General features: G+C 41.4%; 1 protein-coding gene across 6 annotated transcripts in view; it reads left to right on the top strand.

Moving 5' to 3' along the window:
* LCP1 (lymphocyte cytosolic protein 1) overlaps window positions 1-21,504 on the top strand; it is an 81,471-nt gene extending 59,967 nt beyond the window's left edge. For all 6 annotated transcript variants that reach the window (XM_082435391.1, XM_082435389.1, XM_082435388.1 and 3 more), the window contains 7 exons: window positions 1,655-1,850; window positions 3,943-4,021; window positions 4,601-4,715; window positions 5,923-6,056; window positions 13,406-13,529; window positions 16,756-16,880; window positions 19,638-21,504. In XM_082435391.1, coding sequence (XP_082291517.1) covers window positions 1,655-1,850; window positions 3,943-4,021; window positions 4,601-4,715; window positions 5,923-6,056; window positions 13,406-13,529; window positions 16,756-16,880; window positions 19,638-19,770 — 906 coding nt within the window. In that variant the 3' untranslated portion in view covers window positions 19,771-21,504. The remainder of the gene's footprint in view (window positions 1-1,654; window positions 1,851-3,942; window positions 4,022-4,600; window positions 4,716-5,922; window positions 6,057-13,405; window positions 13,530-16,755; window positions 16,881-19,637) is intronic.
* Window positions 21,505-23,199: the final 1,695 nt, after the last annotated feature.

The following is a 23,199-nucleotide window of genomic DNA, read 5'->3' as shown; positions in this document are numbered from 1 at the left end:
TCATCAAATCTTTAACCGTGGTCATTTTTAAGTCTTTTGTCATTTACAGACAGTTCTGGGTGTAATCTGATGCTTTTGCAAAAATGTTCCTATAAAAGGGTTTCATCTTCAAGGAATTCATGGAAAAGACTCTGACAAGTACAGGTTTCTGGTAACTGACTATACTGCTGAACTGAATGAATAAGCATTTTCAGAACTCTAATGGAAAACTGATGAATTCATAAAAGTGCTAACAAAAGATCAAGATGAAAAAAAAAATAATTACATGGACAGAGTAAACTGATGAAGATGGTTATAATTTTTGTGACTTTCTGTTTGAGTAAAAAAAAAAAAATCCCACAAGGACTCAGAGGCAAAAAATATACAAATCAATTTTCACTGCAAAGTAAAGGAGCTGTTACAGTGGAGGATTACTGGACCGAATGTCAATATTATGACATAATATGAGTGTGTTTCGTGTTTGGTAATTGCAATCATTGTTGCTTTTGTTGTGGTCATCCAAAAAAACAAAAAAATTTATTCTTACAGTTGTCTCATCTGTTGTTCGGCCACATTATCTGACACAGGTAGGATTTAGAGAGAATAATCTTAGAAAATCAGTATGGGTGAGATCCTCCAGAAAAAAAATCCTGTGGGTCAATCCAAAAGAAAATCTTGATGGAATGTTTTTATCTTATTTAGAAAAACAACTTTGGAAAGAAAATAAAAGATTTTGACAAAAAAATAAATAGAACCATACAGTATAAAAAAAGAAAAAAGAGAAAGAAAACAAAGGGCACAACAAGGGTCCGATTAAAACTTCAGTTTTGCCAGCACTTTAGTACTGATGTAGAGAAGTTGCCTTACCCATTCTTGTGCCTCATTTCATATCATTAGAGTTAAAGCCAATGAGTTAATATTAAAGTTAACTCATTCCTGCATGAGACGTAGAGCTCCTGAAATGTATAGTGTTATCTAGCAAAGCATCATATTAAGAGGTAATTCTAGTTTTAATAAGTTCCAGTTGTCTGAAAATTTGTGGTTTCATACACTTTTAAGAGCATTAAAGGGCAATGGACCGTATTTCAACAAAACTTTAGTCTTCTGATAAGAGTCTGTTTACAAATGACTGGAGATTCTCTAGAATTATTTGAATAGACTTTTACTATATTAAGGGGGTGACCCTCAATCTGAAGTCTGCAGAAGCCAAATAGATATTTTATATTTATCAATGACACTGTGTAGCTTCAATTTATTTTGTCTGAGCTGTAAGTACACCAACTCGGTGTGGGAAAGGCGGTTAAACTAATCAGAAGTTCTTGTTGGCAGATGTAAATATTTTTGATGAACTGAAAATAGGAATATAATTTATCACTTAATAAATGAACATTTTTCATGAGGTCTATGCAAAAAGATAATAAAAAGGAAACCTAATGGTTGAAAATAATTAAGATGAACTTAAATGATAAAACTGTAGAATCTACTGAATCTCTTTAAAAGCAAGACAACCAGCTATTCATCTGAAATGGTTCTGTTCTGTGTAAAGATGGAAGGACTCGATGACTTAACTTTTGAGATTCCTTTTACTTGTGACTTTCTGATTTGGGTTCAGGCAAATACAAGTGATAATTTGCTGTTAGAGAGGCTTTGAGACGTCCGTCCTTTTTCATTGCAGGAGAAGGATGACATCCAGAGGGCAGAATGCATGTTGCAGCAGGCGGAGAGGCTGGGCTGCCGGCAGTTCGTCACAGCTACAGATGTTGTCCGAGGGAACCCCAAGTTGAACTTGGCTTTTATTGCCAACCTCTTTAACAAATACCCTGCCCTGCACAAACCAGAGAACCAGGACATCGACTGGGGGGCTCTTGAAGGTAACTGGAAATTGGCTGCTTAAATGTTCGGAAAAGCAGTCACAATTCTAATTCAAGGGCAATTCAAAATCACCTCCTAAGCAAACCTAAGCCCCTCACATGGAAGATTTGCAAACAGGTCATCAATCCTCTGGTACATAACAAAGAGAATAAATAGATTAATCAAGTCAATTACAGACAAACAGGAATAATCAAATACCGTTATATCACACCCATTATACATAGGCTTCATCCGTTATCAGAATTAAATGTTTTAGGGAAGACAATGCATTTAATTATCAGATGAAATAAATCCTGAGTTCCAAAAACCTAATTTATGTACTTAATGGACTGAGTGTTAATTCCTAGGGGCAAGAAGTTGCAGCCACTCATCATTTAAAAATGATATTTAACTTACGTTAAGAGGTGCTTACTGAGATTTTTGTTTGGCTTCTTTGATTTGGATAATGGGGGCCACAAAATAATATTCTGAGGCAGAATCCATGACTGTTATATTTAGGGGGCTAAAGCCCTAAGACTGGACAAAAAATCACACAGCTTTAGTCAAGTTCTAATAGGTGATAGTGCCAGAGATGTTTTTCTTTTTTTCATCATGAATTGTCCCGATATTGAGACAGAACATCAATACAAAAGTAATAATAAATGAATATCACCAAAGAAAGAAAATCCAGATTTAAAGAATTGGTTGATCCTTTTCTGCAACGCTTTACTCTAGCTGGAAGTGCAAAATCAATCTGTGTTCCAGCACTGCTGCATTTGTATGATTTGATGAACAGTGGTCCGGGGTCTGTGCATTCTGTTGACTACCAAATATGTATATCAAGCCCTCTAATCACGCATTTCTAGCTGCCTCTAGATCATCCAGATTTGGGTCCATCACTATCGCTTGAAATTCAGCATATACAAGACAGAATTGATCATTTCCCCTTCCCCCATTGCCTCTCTACCCCCTGCCCCCATCCCATCCACTGTCCTTTAGAAATTCTCCATTTCCATTAATCATACCATTTTTTTTCTTCAGTTACCAAAACTCTGGGTTCCACTTTGGATATCTTCCTCTCCTTCACCCCCAAATCTCTTGAATCAACAAATACTAATAATTCTTCCCACAGAATGAGCTTTAGATTGTTATTTTTCCTTTCGGCTCTTCCAGACTCATTAAATCATACACCAGCTATTTCACTAGGTCTTAGGGGCCTGTTCCTCCATCCATCAAGCACTTGAATGTGCCCACGTGCTGGTGTCAAACACTATCCCCTCTGTGTGTTTAATTTAAATGCATATTGCCTTTCAGTAATTCTGCACACTGCTGCCAGGCACATCACAGTGCTGCTTTCATTATATCTCTGCCTTGCTCAAGAATTTATTATAGTAATAAAAAAAAGAACCCATAATGACTGTCATTGTCTAATATATCAACCAAAATCTGCTACCTGGCATCCAAAGATCCCTGATTCTGGTTCCAGCCACTCAACAGCCTTGTCTCTGTGGACTATACAACACAGATCGCTGAAAAATCAGTTCCGAATGGTTTTAAGACAGACCTTGCCTATCGCTCCCTTTGTGTTTATATTTACACAATCTCCTACTTCCACTCCTTACTTATCCCCCCAAATCCTCTCCTCTTTCCTCTTCACTATCCAGATTTTACTAACCCTCTAAGGTAAAGCTCAAATTGCACTCCCTCCAAATTTAGCCCATAAAATTCTCTCCTTTATCTCAACTCAGATATAAATATCTACCTCATATGTTAGCCCTCTAGCTTGCATGATCCCTCTTTGATGCCTAAAATACTTGTTTTTCCAGAAAGAATGTAAGCCTTTGAGGGACAGCCCTGAAGAATTTCCCCACACAGGATCTTGGGCACTACTAATAGATGCTCTAGAGATACTCATTGAATTGAAATGGGAAAAAAAATTAACACAGAATAGCAACCCTCACCCAAATCCATTAGGGTTTTTATTTTTTTCTACTTCCAGTGTTTATTACAGCCTCTTTAGTTAAACTTTGATCATAAAAAAAAGGCATATTTTCTAGATATGAAAAATAACTAGTCTTATACATGAAAGATAACTGGTCTTCATTCATTTAGGTGAGACAAGAGAAGAGCGGACATTTAGGAACTGGATGAACTCCTTGGGTGTAAACCCTCGAGTCAATCATTTGTACAGGTAAGAATATTGGGAGACTCTTCCTTAATATGAGGTACCAAGACCTGGAAAGATCCCCAAGATTTCAAATACCACTGTGGTGTGCAATTCTCTTTACAAAGTGTGTGCACCTCGGTGAGAAGGGGGAAATGCCACACTGAGCAGCAGATGTTAAGAAACTCACTTCCATACACCAACCTTGCTGTGTATTTAGTACAAAAATCATAACCCAGCAGCAAAAGGACAAATGGAATCCCTGTTGTAAACGCAAGATCTGCTCAGAAGCAGGCCAAACAGTAAATGTTCGGTTTGTGGTTGTATCTCCTATGCCATTTGTTAGAGCCGTATTTCTTTTTCTGGAGGCTGCGTGTTTCTGCTGAAGGGGCAAAGGTGGTCACACCTGGGGGAGACCTCCAGTAAATTCCCTCCCTTTCTCTGAGTCAAGGTTTCTTCACCTTTAAAGATGGAGCTACTGATGCCAGTGTTGCCAAGTTGCTGGGAATGTCCCTTGAGCTAATATATAAGGAATTGCCTGGCCCGCTGCAGGAGCTTCATAAATGCTGAGTATCTGAGAATTCTTTTGTGTTTGTTTTTGTTCAGTGACTTATCAGATGCCCTGGTCATCTTCCAGCTCTATGAAAAGATTAAAGTCCCTGTTGATTGGAACAGAGTAAACAAACCACCATACCCCAAACTGGGGGGCAATATGAAGAAGGTAAACAATGACTCTTTTTTTTTTTTTTGGTTGCGTTGGGTCTTCGTTGCTGCACGCGGGCTTTCTCTAGTTGCTTCGAGTAGGGGCTACTCTTCATTGTGTTGCGCGGGCTTCTCATTGCAGTGGTTTCTCTTGTTGCGGAGCTCAGACTTTAGGTGCACGGGCTTCAGTAGTTGTGGCACATGGGCTCAGTAGTTGTGGCGCACGGGCTTAGTTGCTCTGCGGCATGTGGCATCTTCCCGGACCAGGGCTCAAACCCGTGTCCCCTGCATTGGCAGGCGGATTCTTAACCACTGCGCCACCAGCAAAGTCCCAAACACTGACTCTTCTGATGTTCTGGTAGGCAGGTGAAGTCATAAGCCTGCAAGAGTACCTTGTGAATACTTTATCAGGAGGCCAAACTTAGATAACTGTTTATCCATGGATTAAATTAGAGTACTGCAATCAGAAACCTGAATGGTTTTATTAAAGTGAGTTCATTATTTCAGTTGATTACTTATTTATAATTCCATGTTGGATGTCTTTAAACTTTATGATGTAAAAATTCTAATTAAGATAATTAGAGCAAGCAGAGCTGCAGGGTTGCTTTTCCCCCAGCAAGATCATCATTCTAATTTTCTAAAGAATCGAAGCCTTGTACTAACAGTTTGACTTGTACAAATAGTATGTCTAGTGTCAACGTAATGGGAACAGATTGTTTTGTAAAAGGAGCCACGGGGTTGGCACGAACATTTCCCACCATTTCTCATGCCTGTGACCCAATGATCCATGAGTCATAGCCACAGGAATACCTGTCCCACATGTCAGTCCACCGTGTGCGTGTAGGATGGAGAATTCAGATGTTCTCTGTCAACCTCTATGAATTCAGCTATTTTAGGAATATTATAGACAGGTTACTTAGTATGGCTCTCTAGTTCTGTAGTGTGATATAGCCATGAAAATGTTCATCATAATAATTCATTTTGGTTTTGCACTTAAAGTACACTATGAATATTTTTTTGGTGGGAGTGAGGGGTTCGATTTAAGAAAAGATAGAAAATTATTTGACTAACTTAGAATCCTAGAATTGCAGAGCCAGGCGAGACTTGAGAGATCAATCAATCTTACCTTATTATTTCATTTTGTGTCTTTATTATCTTATTTTCTCGGGTATTTATCATCATAGAGATGATGACATTAGATTGTTTCCCTTCCTGCTCATTAACAGCTTGAGAATTGTAACTATGCAGTGGAACTGGGGAAGAATCAAGCGAAATTTTCCCTGGTTGGCATTGGTGGACAAGATCTCAATGAAGGAAACCGCACCCTGACATTGGCCTTGGTCTGGCAGTTAATGAGAAGGTAATGCAACTCAGGGGAATGGCATTTTATTGAATGTATTCTTTATCTAGAAAAATACTTGCAAATTTCAGGGATGTGATTTAATTTAATAAGACTATATGTTAAACTAAACTTAAAACCAAAGGAATGTTGGCGGGGCAGTCCTCTTTTTTTTTAATTTCCGTTCAGTTCTGACAGTTTTGTTTCAGGTACTTTGAAACTCTGTTATTAGGTTCGTCAGTGTTTTAGATTGTTATGTTCTCTTAATGAATCACCCTTTTTCATTATGGAGTGACCCTGTTTATGCCTGGTAATATTCTTTTCTCTAAAACCTATTTTTCCTGATATTAATACAGCCACTCCTGCTTCTTCTTGATTAGTTTAGCGTGGCACATTTTTTTTCCATCCTTTAACTTTTAACTGATTTGTGTAAATACAGTCACTTATCTTTTAAAGGGACTTTCAGAATAAGGGGGGAAATATGCTATATTTACCTACATATCTGTCATTTCAGGTGCTCTTCTTCCCATGGTGTAGATCCAGATTTCGATCTGATATCATTTGCCTTCTACTTGAAATATTTCTAGCAGTGCGCATCTGTTGGCAAGGAATTATTTCAGCTTCTGTCTGTCTGAGAAAATCTTTATTATATTTTCATTTTTGAAAGGTATATTATCTGAGTGTAGAATTCTAGGTTGATAGTTTTTTCTTTCAGTATTTTGAAGATGTGTTCACTGTCTTCTAGTTTGCATCATTTCCAATGATAAATCTGTTGTCATTCCTGTCTTTGTTCCTCTGTATGTAATATGTCTTTTTTCCTCTGGCTTCTTTTAAGATTTTCTCTTTATCACTCATTTTAAGTAATTTGGTTATGATGTGCTTTGGTGTTTCTTGTGCTTGAGGTTTGTTGAGCTTCTTGAATCTGTGGGCTTACAGTTTTCATCAAATTTGGAAAAATCTTGGCCTCTATTTCTTCAAATATGACTCCTGTACCCACTCTCTAGTTTTTGGGGAACTCCAGGTACACATTTATTTGGTCATTTGAAGTTGTCCCAAAATTCACTGATGCTCAAATCATCTTTTTCCTTTACATTTCATTTTTTCCTCTCTCTGTTTCATTTGGGATAATTTCTATTGCCTTGTCTTAAATTCACCACTCTCTTCTTCTACAGTGTCTACCATTAATTCCATTTGCTGTATAATTTTTTTATCTCAGACATAATAGTTTTCGTGTATAGAAATTTGATTTGGGTCTTTTTGACATCTCCTCTATTTCTTTCCTTAACCTTCTTGAACATATAGAATATAATTATAATAACTGTTATTTCTGGGTCTGTTTCTATTAACTGATTTTTATCTTCATTATGGGTCATATTTTTCTGCTTCTTTGCATGCCTACTGATTTTTCATAATATGTGAGGCACTGTGAATTTTACCTTGCTGTGTGCTAGATATTTCTGTATTCCTTTAAATATTCTTGAATTTTGTCCTGGGATGCAGTTAAGTTACTTAAGCACAATTTGATCCTTTGGGGGCTTACTTAAAATCTTAATTAATCTCGAGCTAATTTTGTCTCTCAATACTGAGATAATCTCTTCTGAGTACTTTACTTGATGCTCCATATATTATGAGGTTTTTCCACTCTGATTGGTGGGAACCAAATTTATGCCAGCCCTGTGTGAACTCCAAGGATTGTTCTGCCCATTCATTTCTGAAAGTTCTTTTCCCAGCCTCTGGTAATTTCCTCACATGAATGCTCCAAGTAGCACTCAGCTGAACACTTGAGGCAAACCCTCTGAAGATCTCTGGAGCTTTCTTTCTAGATGACTGTCCTCTCCAGGCAGCTCTCTTCTCTCTGCTATTCTGCCCCACACATTCTAGCACCCTGGCTTCCTTGAGTTCTCAACCCTGTCCGCTTGGCTCAGGGTCACTGTCATGCTCTGTTTGAGTTCTCTCTCCCTGCACTGCAGCCTGGAAACTCTCCATGCAATAATCTGGGACAATCTCAGGGTTTACCACATTTGTTTTCCTTCTCTCAGGGACCACTGTTTTGTGCTTCCTGTCGTCCAATGTCTGAACAACATCGTTTCATGTTTTTTCATTGTGTTTTATGTGTTTAAGGCGGAAAGGTAAACTGATCCCTGTTATTCCATCATGACCAAAAGCAGAATTTCCTGCTACTTCCTTAACAGAGAACTTTAGATACCTTTTAGAGTCAAACATAAAATTGATTAATGTGAGAGCTATGTGGCCATATTATTTAAGCAAGAGTAGAATATAATAAGATACAAATAGAAAATAAATGGTAAGAAAAGTAAACAATTTTTGGTACAAAAACATGAGTCTGGGAAGAATTCTAGACAGCAAATCTGTAAGCATGATCTGGTTTACTTTTACATGCTTTGCCCTTTCCCCCTTTACTGATAGCTCCGACCAGGCAGAAGTCTTCCGTTCCTTAATTAGAACCTATGTTAGTATGACTTAATTCATTTTTCTACCTGGAAGGAAGCCCAAGAAACCATACGTCACATTACATTATGTCTAACAAGGTAATGGCAGAGACAAGGGTTTGTCCCTAAGCACTGCCGCTTTATTCCCAGGCCACTGTCTGCAGATCCTCATATTTATAATGGTCCTTGGGGTAATCATGTCAGTGTCTCCAGGTGATGTAGGGTGATCAGAAATGATCATAATCAATCTAACTACCTGATTCACATTTGCTTTATCAAGTATGATGCTCCGTTACTCCTTTCTCAACTGGGATCTCTTTAATGATTGAAGGCAGATGGCATAAGGCTTCTCTGGCACAGAAAACTCCAGAGCTAAAGAAACTTTAGCCTCTATTTTACTGCATGTATCTAGAACATCACTGAAAGTTCCTAAGGGCCGTTCTCACTGGTGTATTTTCAGAAACGATTTCTGAACTACTCTCTATTTTCTTTCACATGTGTTTTTAATTCTTAACAGACTGGCTTTTGGTACTGATTGCTTTAAAAACCAAAGCAACAGTCTTTTTAGTTGCAACTGTTAAATTGACTCATGGGTTTGAAGATGAAATTATCTTTGATATTTTCTATTTTAGTGACTTAAAAAGAAAACTCAGTCCAACTCTCTTCTATTTTGAATTTCATAATATCTGAAAATCACCTTGTAATATGATCTTCGTTCTGGAAGTTTTATAAAAATGTGACCCAACATCATAGTTGACATCATCATGATAAGGGCTAGTTTGCTGCTGTGTCTCTACCTGGTACATAAGTCATATTTCTCATGAGTCTTTACTATATAAGAATTGTGCCTATAAGAAAATGGACAGAGAAATACATTACTGTGAAAGGCGATGAAATGACTGATAATTACGTAAATGCCACCAGAAGGGTATTTTTTTTTTTCTCTGTGTGCCACACAAGAACAGATCTAATAAATTTAGAGCCAGTTCTAGCTGGACTTTATTTCATTGGATTTCACAGATGTGCTAATTTGGTCATTTATCTGGACAATAAATGGCATGCCATTTTTCCCTCTAAAAACAAATGAAAGCTTAAACCTCCCTTTCCCCTTCAGTAGCCTGGAAATCGTTCTCAGACTGGAAAGCTGGCAAATTGCACGTGTCTAAGTTTGGAGACAAAAGCCTGAGACAAGTAGGCCGCCGGCAGACAGCCACAACAGTGAGACCCCAACAGATGAATCAAGAGTGTGAGGCAGGCAAAGGAGGGAATTCTCCCCAGATCAAACAGGCTGTGGCTGGTGAACTGGGGCTAGGTCCTTGAAAAACAAAACACTGAGGTATGTCCCTCTGGGTCACATGTTAAATAAATAACACAAGTGTTTGATGGCAGGAAAGCACACAAGTCATAATCACAGCCCCTCCAGCCCCACACCCCATCCATCGTCTGTGGTTGGATGAGGCCCTAGCTTAAGCTGCAGCTCATGGGGCCATTGCATTTTGACAGAGGGCTTCTCAGCACCGCATGGTGTGCAAACACCAGGGATACTGGGATCTTGTCTGGAGGGTTCCATTTAATAATAGCACAGTTCCCCCAAAACATGTTTCATGATAAGGAGTGATTATCTCACAAGGGAAATCCCAGGAAGACACAAGCCAAATTGATTTTTGTTTTCAATTTTGAATCTACATTCGGTGCTTCATGGACTTTCTAGACTGGAGTCTCCAACCTAAATTTGTGCCTTTCTTCCCTTTGTTTTCCTGATGTCCTTACAAGCAGGTGTCTGATTCCATTTAAACCTCTGCATCTCCCTTGAGGTGGCAGGACAACTCTGTGCTCACTAGCATGGTGTGCCACGACGAGGGGCTCTTCTCAGACCCCTGAATGCAGTCAGCTGCCTCCAGGATATTCTGCGTCTAAGTTCCCCTGTCCCTTTGTGGCCTTTTGTATTTGCACGAATAGACTTTTGTATAAAGGTGAGCTTCTCCTCTGCACCATTTTCTTCCCTCACTCAAGGAGTGGCTTGAAAGCACCGCTCCTGTTCACTGGAGAGAGTCAACAAAGCAGGCTGGGCCTCCTGGCAAAGGGAAGTGAGAGTTCGGTCCTGAGATGAGTGAGGCTGCTGGAAGATTAAACCTAGTCTGTTTCTCAGGTTATTTATGGACGTGACCTGATGAAACAAACACTAACCCACCATCTCTTAATGAGTGGACTAGGCAGAAATTCTTACGTGGTATAGTAAATGCTGGTAACTTCATGCACATGCTGTTAGGAAACAAGCTGGTTATGACATAAATGATATGATCAAACCTCAGGCCTTTTTCCAAACTAGTAATATTTTGAAAATCTAACTGGAACTTATCCCATTTGTACTCGTTACTCCTTAGCATTTTGGTCCCATCTCTGGGCCCAGACTAAGCATTTCTCAATTTGACTTTCTCCTTGCTTTTCCTGGGAGAAAGTCATTCTGTTCGTTTCATCTACTACTCTACTCTTTCATTTGCTAGATGCCCAGTATGTACTGGGCACTCTGCTAACCCCTGAAAGCACTGAGATGAATATGGTCTATGGACTCTGTCCAAGGGCACGAGGTAGGCAGAGAGACATGCATATCAACTCCATCCAAAGCTCTGGGAAACAGGTTGGAAGCAAGTGTAGCAATAATGATTAATATATGGCATGGGTCAGAAAAATGATCCTTGAACTGGGACTTGTTCTCAGGATTAGAAATTCACTAGAGAGGAAGGCCATCCAAGGCAGAGCGCGCATCTGAGTCATGGACGCAGGAGGCAGGAGGACGCATGGTGCGGTCGGCGAGCTGCCGATGGTTCTGTGCAGCGGGAAGAACATAAGTGTGTGTGACCATAAAGCCTTGAAGAAGGAGGGGAAGGAGGAAATGAGAGAGGCGCTGAAAAGGGACACTCAGGTCAAATTGTGAAAGGACTCGTGTGCCATTCTAAGGAATTTGATCTGTGTTCTTTGGGCCTCGGAGAGTCACTTTAAATGACATGACCGGAACAGTAGTTTAGAAAAGGCAGAATGAAGAGGAACCAGCTGATGTGAGGGAGTCTGGGGAGGTGTCATTGAGAGGACTTGGATGCCATATTGGTCCACGTGATTTTATTGTTTTGATAAAGAAAAGTTGCAGAAACACATTTCCTCCCCATCGCCAATGATAGGAAAGTGCTTTCACCTGAAGGAAGCAGGGCATTGCTCCTGTTTCCGAGATTGCACTTGGAAACCATGTGAGAGATTGTGGAAGAACTGTGTTTAGCACAGAAGTAGTAACTGGAGGAAGATACCCGATGGATTATGTAATGAGCAAAACCCTGGGCACCCAAGTGGAGGGTGACCTCATTTAGGGAGGCCCTCCAGACAGGACTCAATGGCAGGATACTTGAGTTTCATTTTGGACAACACACAGTGAAATTCTAGTCTTTTGTGGGTAATTTGACTCTCCCCCCCTTACAAGACTGAACCGTGAGGCCAGCAGACCTGCCCACCTGCTCTACTGCTTGGCTCTCTCCCTGCGTTTACCCTTTGAGAGAGATTAGCTTGGGGAGTGGTGAGTCTTCTCTGCTCCATGGAATTTTAAGAGCTTGAAGCATCTTCTTAATGTTTCCCCTGCAAAACCCACTTCTCATAACAGTATGTATCTAAGGCAATTCTTACCCTCAAACTAGAGATTAACTAGAGATTAATGTGTATTCCCAATATTTCTACTTCTGTGATACACAGAGGAAACTCTTATATTTTTTCTTTATTATGTTGGCTGCCTGGGCTTTGAAGTATAGCTGATTTACAATTTTGTGTTAGTTTCTGCTGTACAGCAAAGTGATTCAGTTATACATATATATATATATATATATATATATACATTCTTTTTCATATTCTTTTCCATTATGGTTTATCACAGGATATTGAATATAGTTCCCTGTGCTATACAGTCGGACCTTGTTGTTTATCCATTCTATATATAATAGTTTGCATCTCCTAACCCCAAACTCCCAATCCATCCCTCGGCCACCCTCTTCCCCCTTGGCAACCACAAGTCTGTTCTCTATGTCTGAGAGTCTGTTTCTGTTTCATAGATATGTTCATTTGTGTCATATTTTAGATTCCACACATAAGTGATATCATATGATATTTGTCTTTCTCTGTCTGACTTACTTCACTTAGTATGATAATCTCTAAGTCCATCCATGTTGCTGCAAATGGCATTATTTCATTCTTTTTATGGCTGAGTAATATTCCATTGTATATATGCCATATCTTTATCCATTCATCTGTCGATGGACATTTAGGTTGTTTCCATGTCTTGGCTAATGTGAACAGTGCTGCTATGAACATTGGGGTGCATGTAGCTTTTTGAGTTATAGTTTTTTCCGGATATATGTGCTTGGGCTTTTCTGACATTGAATTGTTCCTTGATTTTCATAGTTCCTTTAAGAAAAGTGTCACTGGTTCAAATCCTTTACTTCATTTTCCTTTCCCTGCTTCTCTTCTGCTTTCTCTCTGTACAATGACCATGGTATTTGCTCTGCAACTCACTCTAAGTATAAAGTTCTATTTTGTTATTCTAAAAGGAACTAATGTCATTACGTATTCTTTTTTCCTCAGATGTAATGGTGTTCAGTCCATCTTCTGTGATAGGAAAAAAAAAAACTTTTCTATGCTGGCGACTCTCTGTGAATAGTGAATTCTTTTTTTAAAAATCTTTATTGGAGTATAGTTGATTTAAAATGTTGTGTTACTTTCTGCTGTACAGCAAAGTGAATCACTTATACACATACATATATCCACTCTTTGTTAGATTATCTTCCCATATAGGTCATTACAGAGTATTGAATACAGTTCCCTGTGCTATACAATAGTGAATTCTTTAGCAACTTTTCTCCAGAAATCATTCTTGATTTTGTTCAGGTACACACTGAATATTCTTGAAGAACTTGGTGGTGGGCAGAAGGTCAACGATGACACTATTGTCAACTGGGTGAATGAAACATTGAAGGAAGCGGAGAAAAGTTCATCCATCTCCAGTTTCAAGGTAACGTGCTTGTCTCCTGCTCGCGGCCACCTGACCTTTATGCTTATCTTTATTGCTTCCACTCTGTTTTCAAGAGTGACCTTCAGTGTGAGGTCTTTGAGGCTCCCTCTCCCGTTTTGATTTTGCTTGAATGACCCATTATTGTTTTGGCGTTCATAGGCCATTTCATTGACAAATTTCTTGTCGTTTTCTCCTGTAATAATTTTAAAAAACCAATCGTTTTTTACACGGGATTTTAGACGTTTTTCTTCCAAAGTAACGTAAAATATAATGTTTTTTAAATGTGCATAGCTCCATGGTTCAGATTGTTAACATAATGAGGGTGAAATGTAAAATGCTAAAAATCTCCCATGGGATGTTTCTTTTTTTTGAAAAAAAAGCAGTTGTTTACTTGTATCCAAATCCCATTTTTATTAATAACAGCATGATATTTTATTACATTTCTTCACTCATGTTTTATACATTAGCTGGATCCTTCCTCAAGGGCCCTGCGCACTTGATCGACAGTATAATATCTGCGTCATATCTTAACTACATTTTCCTGGCTTAAAGGTCACGATGGCGGGGAGGGACCCCTTCAGAGTTATATTAACAGGGCGGGTGAGGCAGTTCGTCATGCTATCAATCCTCTGCTTCAAAATCAAGGAAAAACTGAAAATCTCTCCCCTCCCAGAAGGGGCAGAAGGTATATCTCTAGGCTGGGCTCTACCAGGAGTGCCCAGTCGCTGTGAGCTCAGCACAGGAAACGGCCAGCTCTGTCCCCCCTCTGCTTACCATCCGTTTGGTCTGGAGGTCGAAGTGGAGGCTGGTGACAGACGTGAGCAAGTCCTTCCAGAAGGAGATTTGGGAAGGCGGTGGCGAACAGTACAGTACAGGGTTGCTCGAGGATGGAGCGTGGTCTGAGCACTAGGGGCTCCTTGTTTGTAACAGGGGGCTCGTCATTTCCTCTTCACAGACATCATGAAGACAGCTTTACCATTTTCCCGATTTTTTTTCTTTTTTTGGCTCCTTCGGGCAGCATGCGGGATCTTAGTTCCCTGACCTGGGATCCCACCCGCGGCCCCTGCGGTGGAAGCGTGGAGTCTTAACCACTGAAGCACCAGGGAAGTCCCACCATTTTCCTGATTTTATAGTGAGGAAACTGGGGGCTCATTTAACTCCTGAGGTTACAGCTAGTAATTGCAGGTGGTGTCCATCAGGGAGGGGAAAGCACGTTTCACCTGCGAGGTGAGGTTATAGAGCGGAGGGTATCTATAGGTCACTTGATGACCATGGCTATGAAGTGAAGGGCTCCGGGCGTGTGTCTCTCTGTAAAGCAGCTGCCACTTTACAGGAAAGCATCCCATTTCATTACCCAGCAGCTTCTGGGGTGATCCTGTGGGGATATTCACTCTTGGGAATGTTTGGCAATTTTTTGCTCCTTGTGATGCTCTGGGCTAATTTTCTCCTGTCTTCTCACTGAGTCATTGCGGAATCGATTAGGTCAAAAGGACCACAAAAGGAAAATGTCAAATTAGCCCCACACTGCTTTTAAGTGAAACCCTTCAAAAACTGAGCACAGCGCACCCCGATTAACCATTGCAGAAACAGTCCTGGGCCCTCCTCACCTGTGAACGCTGCCAGCTGCTGGCCGTCTCGCTGCCTGTCAGCCCACCAAGGCTGTGGGAAGAAAGTAGGAAAGAAGGTGAAACTCAAATCTCTCCATTTTGCTTCCGTTGTGCTTCCTTACCAAAAAATGCTATGGAGATAGAAGCTCAGGCTAATGGTGGAAATTAGATTATGATTATATGTATATTGATCTTAATTTTGTGGTGGTTCTTACATAACCCAGAAGTAAATAAAAATGGACCCATTCTATTTTTTAAAATAGTATTCTACCTCTACAGAGGGCCAGTGCTGGAGACCTAGCATCTTGCGGGGGTCCTGTGTCTTGTTTCTTGCTTAGAATTGATTCTGATTTGGACCCGCAAGGTATGAGGTGTTTGGACTTGACTATGCTCAGATGGTGACACACAGTTGCCTCGGCATGTCTGTACTCACAGGTGCAGAGTTTTGTGCATTTACACCTTAAAAGCATTCACAGGGAGTTCCCTGGTGGTGCATTGGTTAAGAATCTGCCTGCCAACACAGGGGACACAGGTTCGATCCCTGGTCTGGGAAGATCCCACATGCCGCGGAGCAACTAAGCCCGCGAGCCACAACTACTGAGCCTGCGCGCCTAGAGCCTGTGCTCCGCAACAAGAGAAGTCACCACAATGAGAAGCCCGCGCACCGCAACGAAGAGTAGCCCCCGCTCGCCGCAACTAGAGAAAGCCCGCGCTCAGCAATGAAGACCCAACGCAGCCAAAAAAAAAAAATAATGTTCCTTTTAAAAAAAAAATCAGGTAGAACCTTTAAAAAAAAAAAAAAAGCGTTCACAGCTTTGCGTGTGTCCATCAAACTGTTTACAGACGCCAAAGAAAGAGCCCAAGATTTTAAGTCAGAATACCTGGGTTCAGATCCCAGCCCCACCACTTATTAGCAAGCCACTTAACCTCAGAAACTCCCTTTGCTTGCTGTAAATTAAGATTAGATGCCTCCATCCAAGGCTTGTGGCAATAAGTGAGATTACCTATAAAAAGTGCTGAGCAAACTGTGAGACGCCAATGGATATTAGTTGCAGTCATTGCATTTGATCACATAATTGCTGTCACTGTCTACCTGGACCTGTGGACCCTTTTCTTTCCCTAAGGTCCCCAGGAGAGGAGCATTCACTGAATCCCGTCCAACTGAGCCCACATCACTCTCCCTGCCTGTCACCTCTGGGATGTCCCCTGAAAATGAAGCGGGGCTCCTCTTAATGTCTTTAGTCTCTCTTTTCTGATGGTTTCTTTTTCAAATCATCCCTTCCTCTACTAATAACCAGTACTTGAATGAAACATACTATATATCAACCTCTCTGCTTTTCTCTAGCTGCTCTAACTTCCTTCCATTCACTATTGGGGAATGACTCCCTGCCTGTTGGCAGACAATGGATTTCCTCCACTTAGTGAACCACCAGGAAGCTACTAGTGATGCCCCTACAGAAATGACCACTGGTTTGAAACACCATGTGCGACACTGTGGCATTTCCCACACCAGGATGTATATATTCGTATTGAAGAGGAAAGAACCACTCACTTTCCTTGAGCCAAACAGAAGTAACTTGGGAGCATATTGTTAAAGCCCGTGCTTTCTCTCTCTGCAGGACCCAAAGATTAGTACAAGTCTGCCCGTCCTGGATCTCATTGATGCCATTCAACCAGGTTCCATTAACTATGACCTCCTGAAGACAGAAAACCTGAACGATGAAGAGAAACTCAACAATGCAAAGTACGTAAATAAACCTGAGGTCGGGGAGGAAAGGATGAGTCGGCCACTGGGCAGCTGTGAACTCTAGTGCCTGTGCCTTCGTGCAAACACTTTTAGGTTCACTGTTGATGCTTTTTCTTCTCATGACTTACTGTGTCCCATCTTCATTATTTTCAATACTGGGCAATAGCAGTTTAAGGCTCCAGGTGTTAGAGGGAACAAGACAAAAACGATTGGTAACAATTGAAACAATTGAAATTGAAAACAGTTGACTTCTGATTGATAAGCAAGCCTGTAATTTCATAAAACCAATTTCCTAATCATAATCTATGGGAGGCTTCCTGAATAGAGTTTGTACACGGTGCGAGCAAATATAAACATTCTATTTGTGAATATCTGTGGCTATGCATGGGCAGGCGTGGGGTTCAAGACCAGAGTCTTCACCAGCTTGAGAGCAACTGCCATTTGCTTTACTTGTAGAATGAGGGTCAGCAGAACCCAAATTTGGTCTGTTGTCAGCTTTTATAAATCAGGTTTTATTTACATAGTTTCTATAGCTCTTTCCCTGATACAATAGCAGAGTTGAATAGTTGTGACAAAGCCCACAGAGTCTGAAATATTTGCTATCTGGTCTTTATGGAAAGCTTGCCTTCCTAGAGAGGTGCCTTTCTACCCTAGAGACGTGCCTTTCTCAGAGCAGGCTGTATTAGTTCCTAGGTCTGTCATAACAAAATACCACAAACAAGGTGACTTCAAACAACAGAAATTTCTTCTCTCACTGTTGTGGAGGCTAGAAGTCCAAGATCAAGGTGTCGGCAGGGTTGGTTCCTCCTGAGGGCTTTGATGGAGAATCTGTCCCACACCTCCCTCATCCTAGGGCTTATACATGCACCACTGCAGTCTCCATCCCTGTCTTCACATGGCCTTCCCTGTGTTTCTGTGACTTCACGTAGCTGTCTTCTCTGTGTGTGTGTATGTCTGTGTCTCTTCTCCCTCTCTTATAAGGACATCAATCATACTGAATTAGGGCTCCAACCTACCCCAGCATGACCTCATCGTAACTAACTATACCTTAAATAACACTTTTTCCAAATAACATCACCATCTGAGGTACCAGGGGTTAGGGCTTCTGCATATGTTTTTTTTTGGGGGGGGGGGCAGTGTTCAACCCATAACACAAGTCCAGGGTTAACGAATGACTAGTGCCCAGCAGCCCTGCTGTGTATCTAATCCCAGCAGCGCCCTTCTCTCTGTGCCCAGTTTGGGAAAGTGGGGACGTGTGTTCCTGGTATGCTGATGTTTAGCACAATCTAATGGAGAGAAGAGAAATAATTCAACAGCAGTTACAGTAGAGTGTGAGGGATGGTATGGAAGGAGGATCCCAGGGTGCTGTGGAGGGGGCAGGAAGGGAACTGAAGCTCTACCAAATAACATCTAAGCTGGGACGGATTGAAAGGACAAGTAAGAAGGAGCTGGACGGGTGAAAGAGCTAAGAAGAATATTCCAGCAGAGGGAAGAACATTGATGAAGACCCAGAAATTTAAAAAAAAAAAAAAAAAAGGCCTTGAACCTATAGATGTTCAAGAGGGATGTGATTAAGTTTAAGGAACTCGCCCAGGGTTTTACAATTATCAAGTGGTTCAACTGAAATTCAAAGTCTGACTTCAGAGCCCAGGCTCCTAAGCACTGTCCTGTAAGGGCAAGATACAAAATTACTTAGAAAAATGGGTAAAAAGAATTATATAGACTCCTAAAGGTGGCTATGGTGGCAGGATTGTGCATGGTTGGTTTGGTTTTTGAAGCTCTATTTTCTAACTTTTTAATAATTTTTCCTCTATTTTATAATGGAAAAATTAATTTTATTTCATTAATAGTTAATATAGAGGAAGTGATTGAGAGATGGACGAAGAGAAAGAATGGGGATGCTCTGGCCTGATACTCTTAAATTAATTTGATCAATAAAGTAAGAGTAAAGTTATTTCAGGAGCGCAAAGGGAGTAATGGGGCTTTGGGTGGAATGGAGAATCTCTGGAGTAGCCACTGCAAGAAGTTACTAGATAATGAATGAGGAGAAGAAAAGAACTGCCAGGTAATAGGGTGGGCTCATTTGAAAATAGACTACAACTAATAAAAATTATCTTCATATAACTATAAACAGAGCAAACATATTCTGCTACAGCTATGGTAATCTTACATGAAAAATGTGTAATATAAAACTCTGGTTATTCTACTATTATAGTATCATAAATAAATACACATACATGGAGGCGAGAATTAGAATGGAACAAGGAAGAAAGGAGTTGATGGGTAAGGTCGCGGTATTACAGATGCGTTTCCCCTTTTTTCTGCCTTGTAAAAATGTTTCTGTAGTTGAAATGGTGTCTGCAGACTTTCCCTAGCACACACTCTCGTTCAGTTCTGTGACTTTTTCTGCCACTGTACAGCCCAAGCGAATAAGCATGCTGTAGGCACCAAAAGTGGTGCTAGCTAGGAAGCTCTCTAAGGACAAATAATAAATTTGCTAATTATCACGAGGCTGGACAGCAAGTTTGACGGAGTCAGGAGCTTTGTCAGGCCAGCGTTTGCCCTCAAATCTCGGGAGGAACCCAGTGATTGGCCCCAGCCATACCAGGAATGAGCTCTGTATAGTAGGTAGTTTATAGTGCCGAGCAGAGAGTATATAGTATAGATTATGTGGAATAGAGCATAACTGTGATCCTCAGGGGTCCCCTTCTTACTTGCTTAGGCTCCCCTCATTCTTCCTCTTTTCTCTTTTAGGTATGCCATCTCTATGGCCCGAAAAATTGGAGCAAGAGTATATGCCCTTCCAGAAGACTTGGTTGAAGTGAACCCCAAGATGGTCATGACAGTGTTTGCTTGCCTCATGGGGAAAGGAATGAAGAGGGTGTAAGGCCCAGCGGGCGGGACTGGAGGCGCACGTGCGTTTCTGACTGCTCAGCACCGGGTGCTCCCAGGAAACACGGGGACAAGTCAAACCATTCCAACGTTTTCAACTTGGTGACATTCTACAAGGTTCCAGACAAAATGTGTATCTGTTCAGCCAAGTAGCCTTCGTGTATTTAACAAAAAGTGCTTTATTCTTTGCAAAAGACCCAGTCTCTTACAAATTTTTTTTTTTATCATTGAATTGATTGCTTTGAAAATCTAGAGACAAAAAGAACTTATTTTCCAGGCACCCTTTCTGCTTTTGCCACTATAGTCAAGTATAGAAGCTGTAGTGTTGTTAATTTTAACATAATCTTTCAAACCAGCTTAAATCGGCGGCTTTCTTGTTTAGGGTGAGAACCGGGAGGGGAGAATCATCAAACCAGCCCTAAAACCGGCTTCTGGAGGCCAGCGTTTGGTCTGTTACGAGCCTCCTTCGTGTAGCCCCTCTGCACCCTGTCTCCCTGTGACTTCGCTCTCCACTCAGAACTCTGCCTTCTCTGTGGCCGACCTCTGCCGGCCACCCTCCTCTTGGGGCCATTTGGATCATCTGTCAAATCAGTCAGGCTGTTGGGATCTCCAAGAGTCTCTGGTAACCTGAAGACCTAAGACTCATCATCAGAGCCTTTTCTCAGAACTAGGGTCCCAAATGTCATCAGATTTTATTTTTTCAGCCAATAGGAAGCCCTCTATTTTTAACCCTACGATTTGGGCTCTGACCAGATCTAACATCTTGAATACTGTGCCTTCAAATAGATTCTTACTTAACTCTTGGTGGAAGGTTCTATCCAAGGAGGGTGTCATTGAGCAGCAAGACACTAGGGGGCAGTGCAGAGCCATAACAAAGCGTCTGTTCTTGGGTGCTGCCTCCCCGTGTGTTTAGCTCTGTGTGTTAGATCTAGTTATTGTGGTATGGCTGAATATCTGGTGACTGGGAACCATCTTGCTCTGATTTCATTTGCTCTTAGATCATAGTGCATGTGATTGCTGCCAGGCCATAGCACCGATGTTTACTTTTTTGGTACCCTCAAGCTCCCAGGGGCCATATGTGCCAATGACCAGTGACCCCCACCTCACCCCCGTACCCCAACACACACACAGACACTCACACACACACACACACACACACACACACACACTCACATACACACATACCTAGCCAGGTGTCAAGCTGGGTAAGAACTGGCTGCATTGCTTTGCGAAGAGCTAATGACTGGATAGTTAAAAGAATTCCAAAATAAAACCAGAGGAACAGTGTGAATTTGAGCAGTTCTAATAGACTATGCAATTTCCTTGAAAACTTACCAAAGGCTAAATAGCAACAGAGCACCGGGCACCAACACTAGACCCCCCTCTATCGTGCTGGAAGGGCTCATCAATGAGGTATCTTCTTTAGGGGTGGTATGTAGTGGAACTTAGCCATTTTTCAAAGCAATTGAAATGCATCGCCCCAGATCTGCTCCACGGCAGTGGGCTCAGGAAGCCGACATGTTGGCTTCTCCCGGCCCATAACCTGTGTTTCTGCTGCATCTGAATGCAAAGTGGCTGGCTTTGTCTTAATCTGCACTTCACGTAGCCTCAGACAATTCTCCCCCATCTGCCTCCAGGAAGAATGTTACTGCCTTAAAGGACAATGAAGATAAAGTAATGCTCAAGTTCTCTCCAAATAAAATGTTCCCTGTATTGGACGTCTTCTGAAGGTTTCGTAAGAGTGTACTCTAACTTATTCATTCATTCAGCCAACACGCACTGAGGGCTGAAATGTGCCAGGCACTGTGCACGGTTTTGGGAAAACACCTGTAAATAAGGCAGGCATTGCGCTCAGCTGATCAGGAAAGACTGATGATAAACAACTCCACTGACAGCTGTGATGAGTGATTGATGCGGGCAGGGTGAGACAGGCTTACAACAGAGGAAGCCATCTAAGGAGAAATATTTTAGCTGAAAGCTGAATAAGTTGGAGGGAGTTGGACGAAGAAGAGGCTAAAATGAAAGGTTTAAGACACAAAATCTCAGACACACATTGAACCCAGTGATGAACAAAAGCCAGACTTGGGAATTGGTGTGAAACGGCTTCTAGAATGATTCGAGGAGGAATCTTTAGGGCTGGCGGTGCCTGGCGGTCTCCTCTCTAGCCTGGCTGGGCCTCACTTTGGCTGGCACGGGGTGGGAGGCGAGGTGTTTGCTAAGGAATTCTGCTGCAGCCGGCTCCCGCGGGTGGGCTGCTGGGACAGAAAAGCATCTGTTTGGCAGGGTCACATTCTGTGCTGCACAGGTGTCACTCGCCCACACAGCTGCTGGGAAGCTGGGCTTTTGTGCTTAAGCTGTGTGTCCTGGCTTCACCAGCAGCAGCTCTTTGGAGATGGCTCTTTCCTGGCCTGACATTCCTACAGCTTCTACACTCAGGAGGTAGCGGCCTGCCCTACATATCAAGAAGTTACCAATATTAAGTGTGTTTTTGTGTGTATAAGACTGCACTGATAGGTCCTGACCAGAGAGACTGAACAGGTACAGGAAAGCAGAATACTATCAAGGGAAGAAAACTAAAACTCTTGGAGACGAGAAGGCTAAAGGAGTACAGCCATCTGAACACGATAATTTTTCTAAATTTAAAAGTTTATTGTTACACTTTAGCCCATCCAAGTATGACATCAGAAAGTAAAATCGTAACCAAAGGGTCTACAGTGGAAAGCAGGCCACCTTCCCACCCCCGTGTCTAGTGATGTGCTTTGAAGCCAGCTCATATTGGCTCCACCTGGCTCCAATGTTAAACCATTGTTATCTTGAAATTGGCCATGGTGGGCGTATTTACACCATAGAAATAATCAAACTCTACAAATAGGGGTTTTTATCCCCAGAGATCTGGTTTACCAACCCACCACTACCTCTGTCCCAAAACCTCAGTTCCCCTCGTCAGTGACCACTGTTACCAATTTCTTTTGTATCTTTCTAGAAATAGTCTACGCACATGTTACACACACACACACCTTTTTATTGCAAATATTAGCATACCATACACTTCATTCTGCATCCCATTTTCTTCACACCAAACCTTGGAGACTGTTCCACGTTGCCAAATATAGACCTGCCTCAATCTTTTCAACAGGTGCACAGTATTCTGTTGAATGGATGTGCCAACCTGTATTTAACCAATGGCCTATAAATGGATATTTAGGTTGTTTCAATCCTTTGCTACAGCATATAAAGCCACAATGAAAATTATGTCCACTTCTTGTGCTCAGAATGTTCATTTTAATGTGACAGGTACTTACGTTACTGCTCTAGCAAAGGTATTAAACACTGTAGAGTCACACATCAGTCCTCCTCTGAAGTTTCCTTGAAGTATTTGACAAAGAGCCCTGAGCTGGGATGGGCCCTTGAGCCCCTCCCATCT

Source organism: Balaenoptera physalus, assembly GCF_965194825.1.
Source record: "Balaenoptera physalus genome assembly, chromosome: 18".
Lineage (NCBI taxonomy): Eukaryota > Metazoa > Chordata > Mammalia > Artiodactyla > Balaenopteridae > Balaenoptera > Balaenoptera physalus.
The sequence above is the reverse complement of the archived record's forward strand: the minus strand, read 5'-3'. Positions and strand labels throughout refer to the sequence as shown.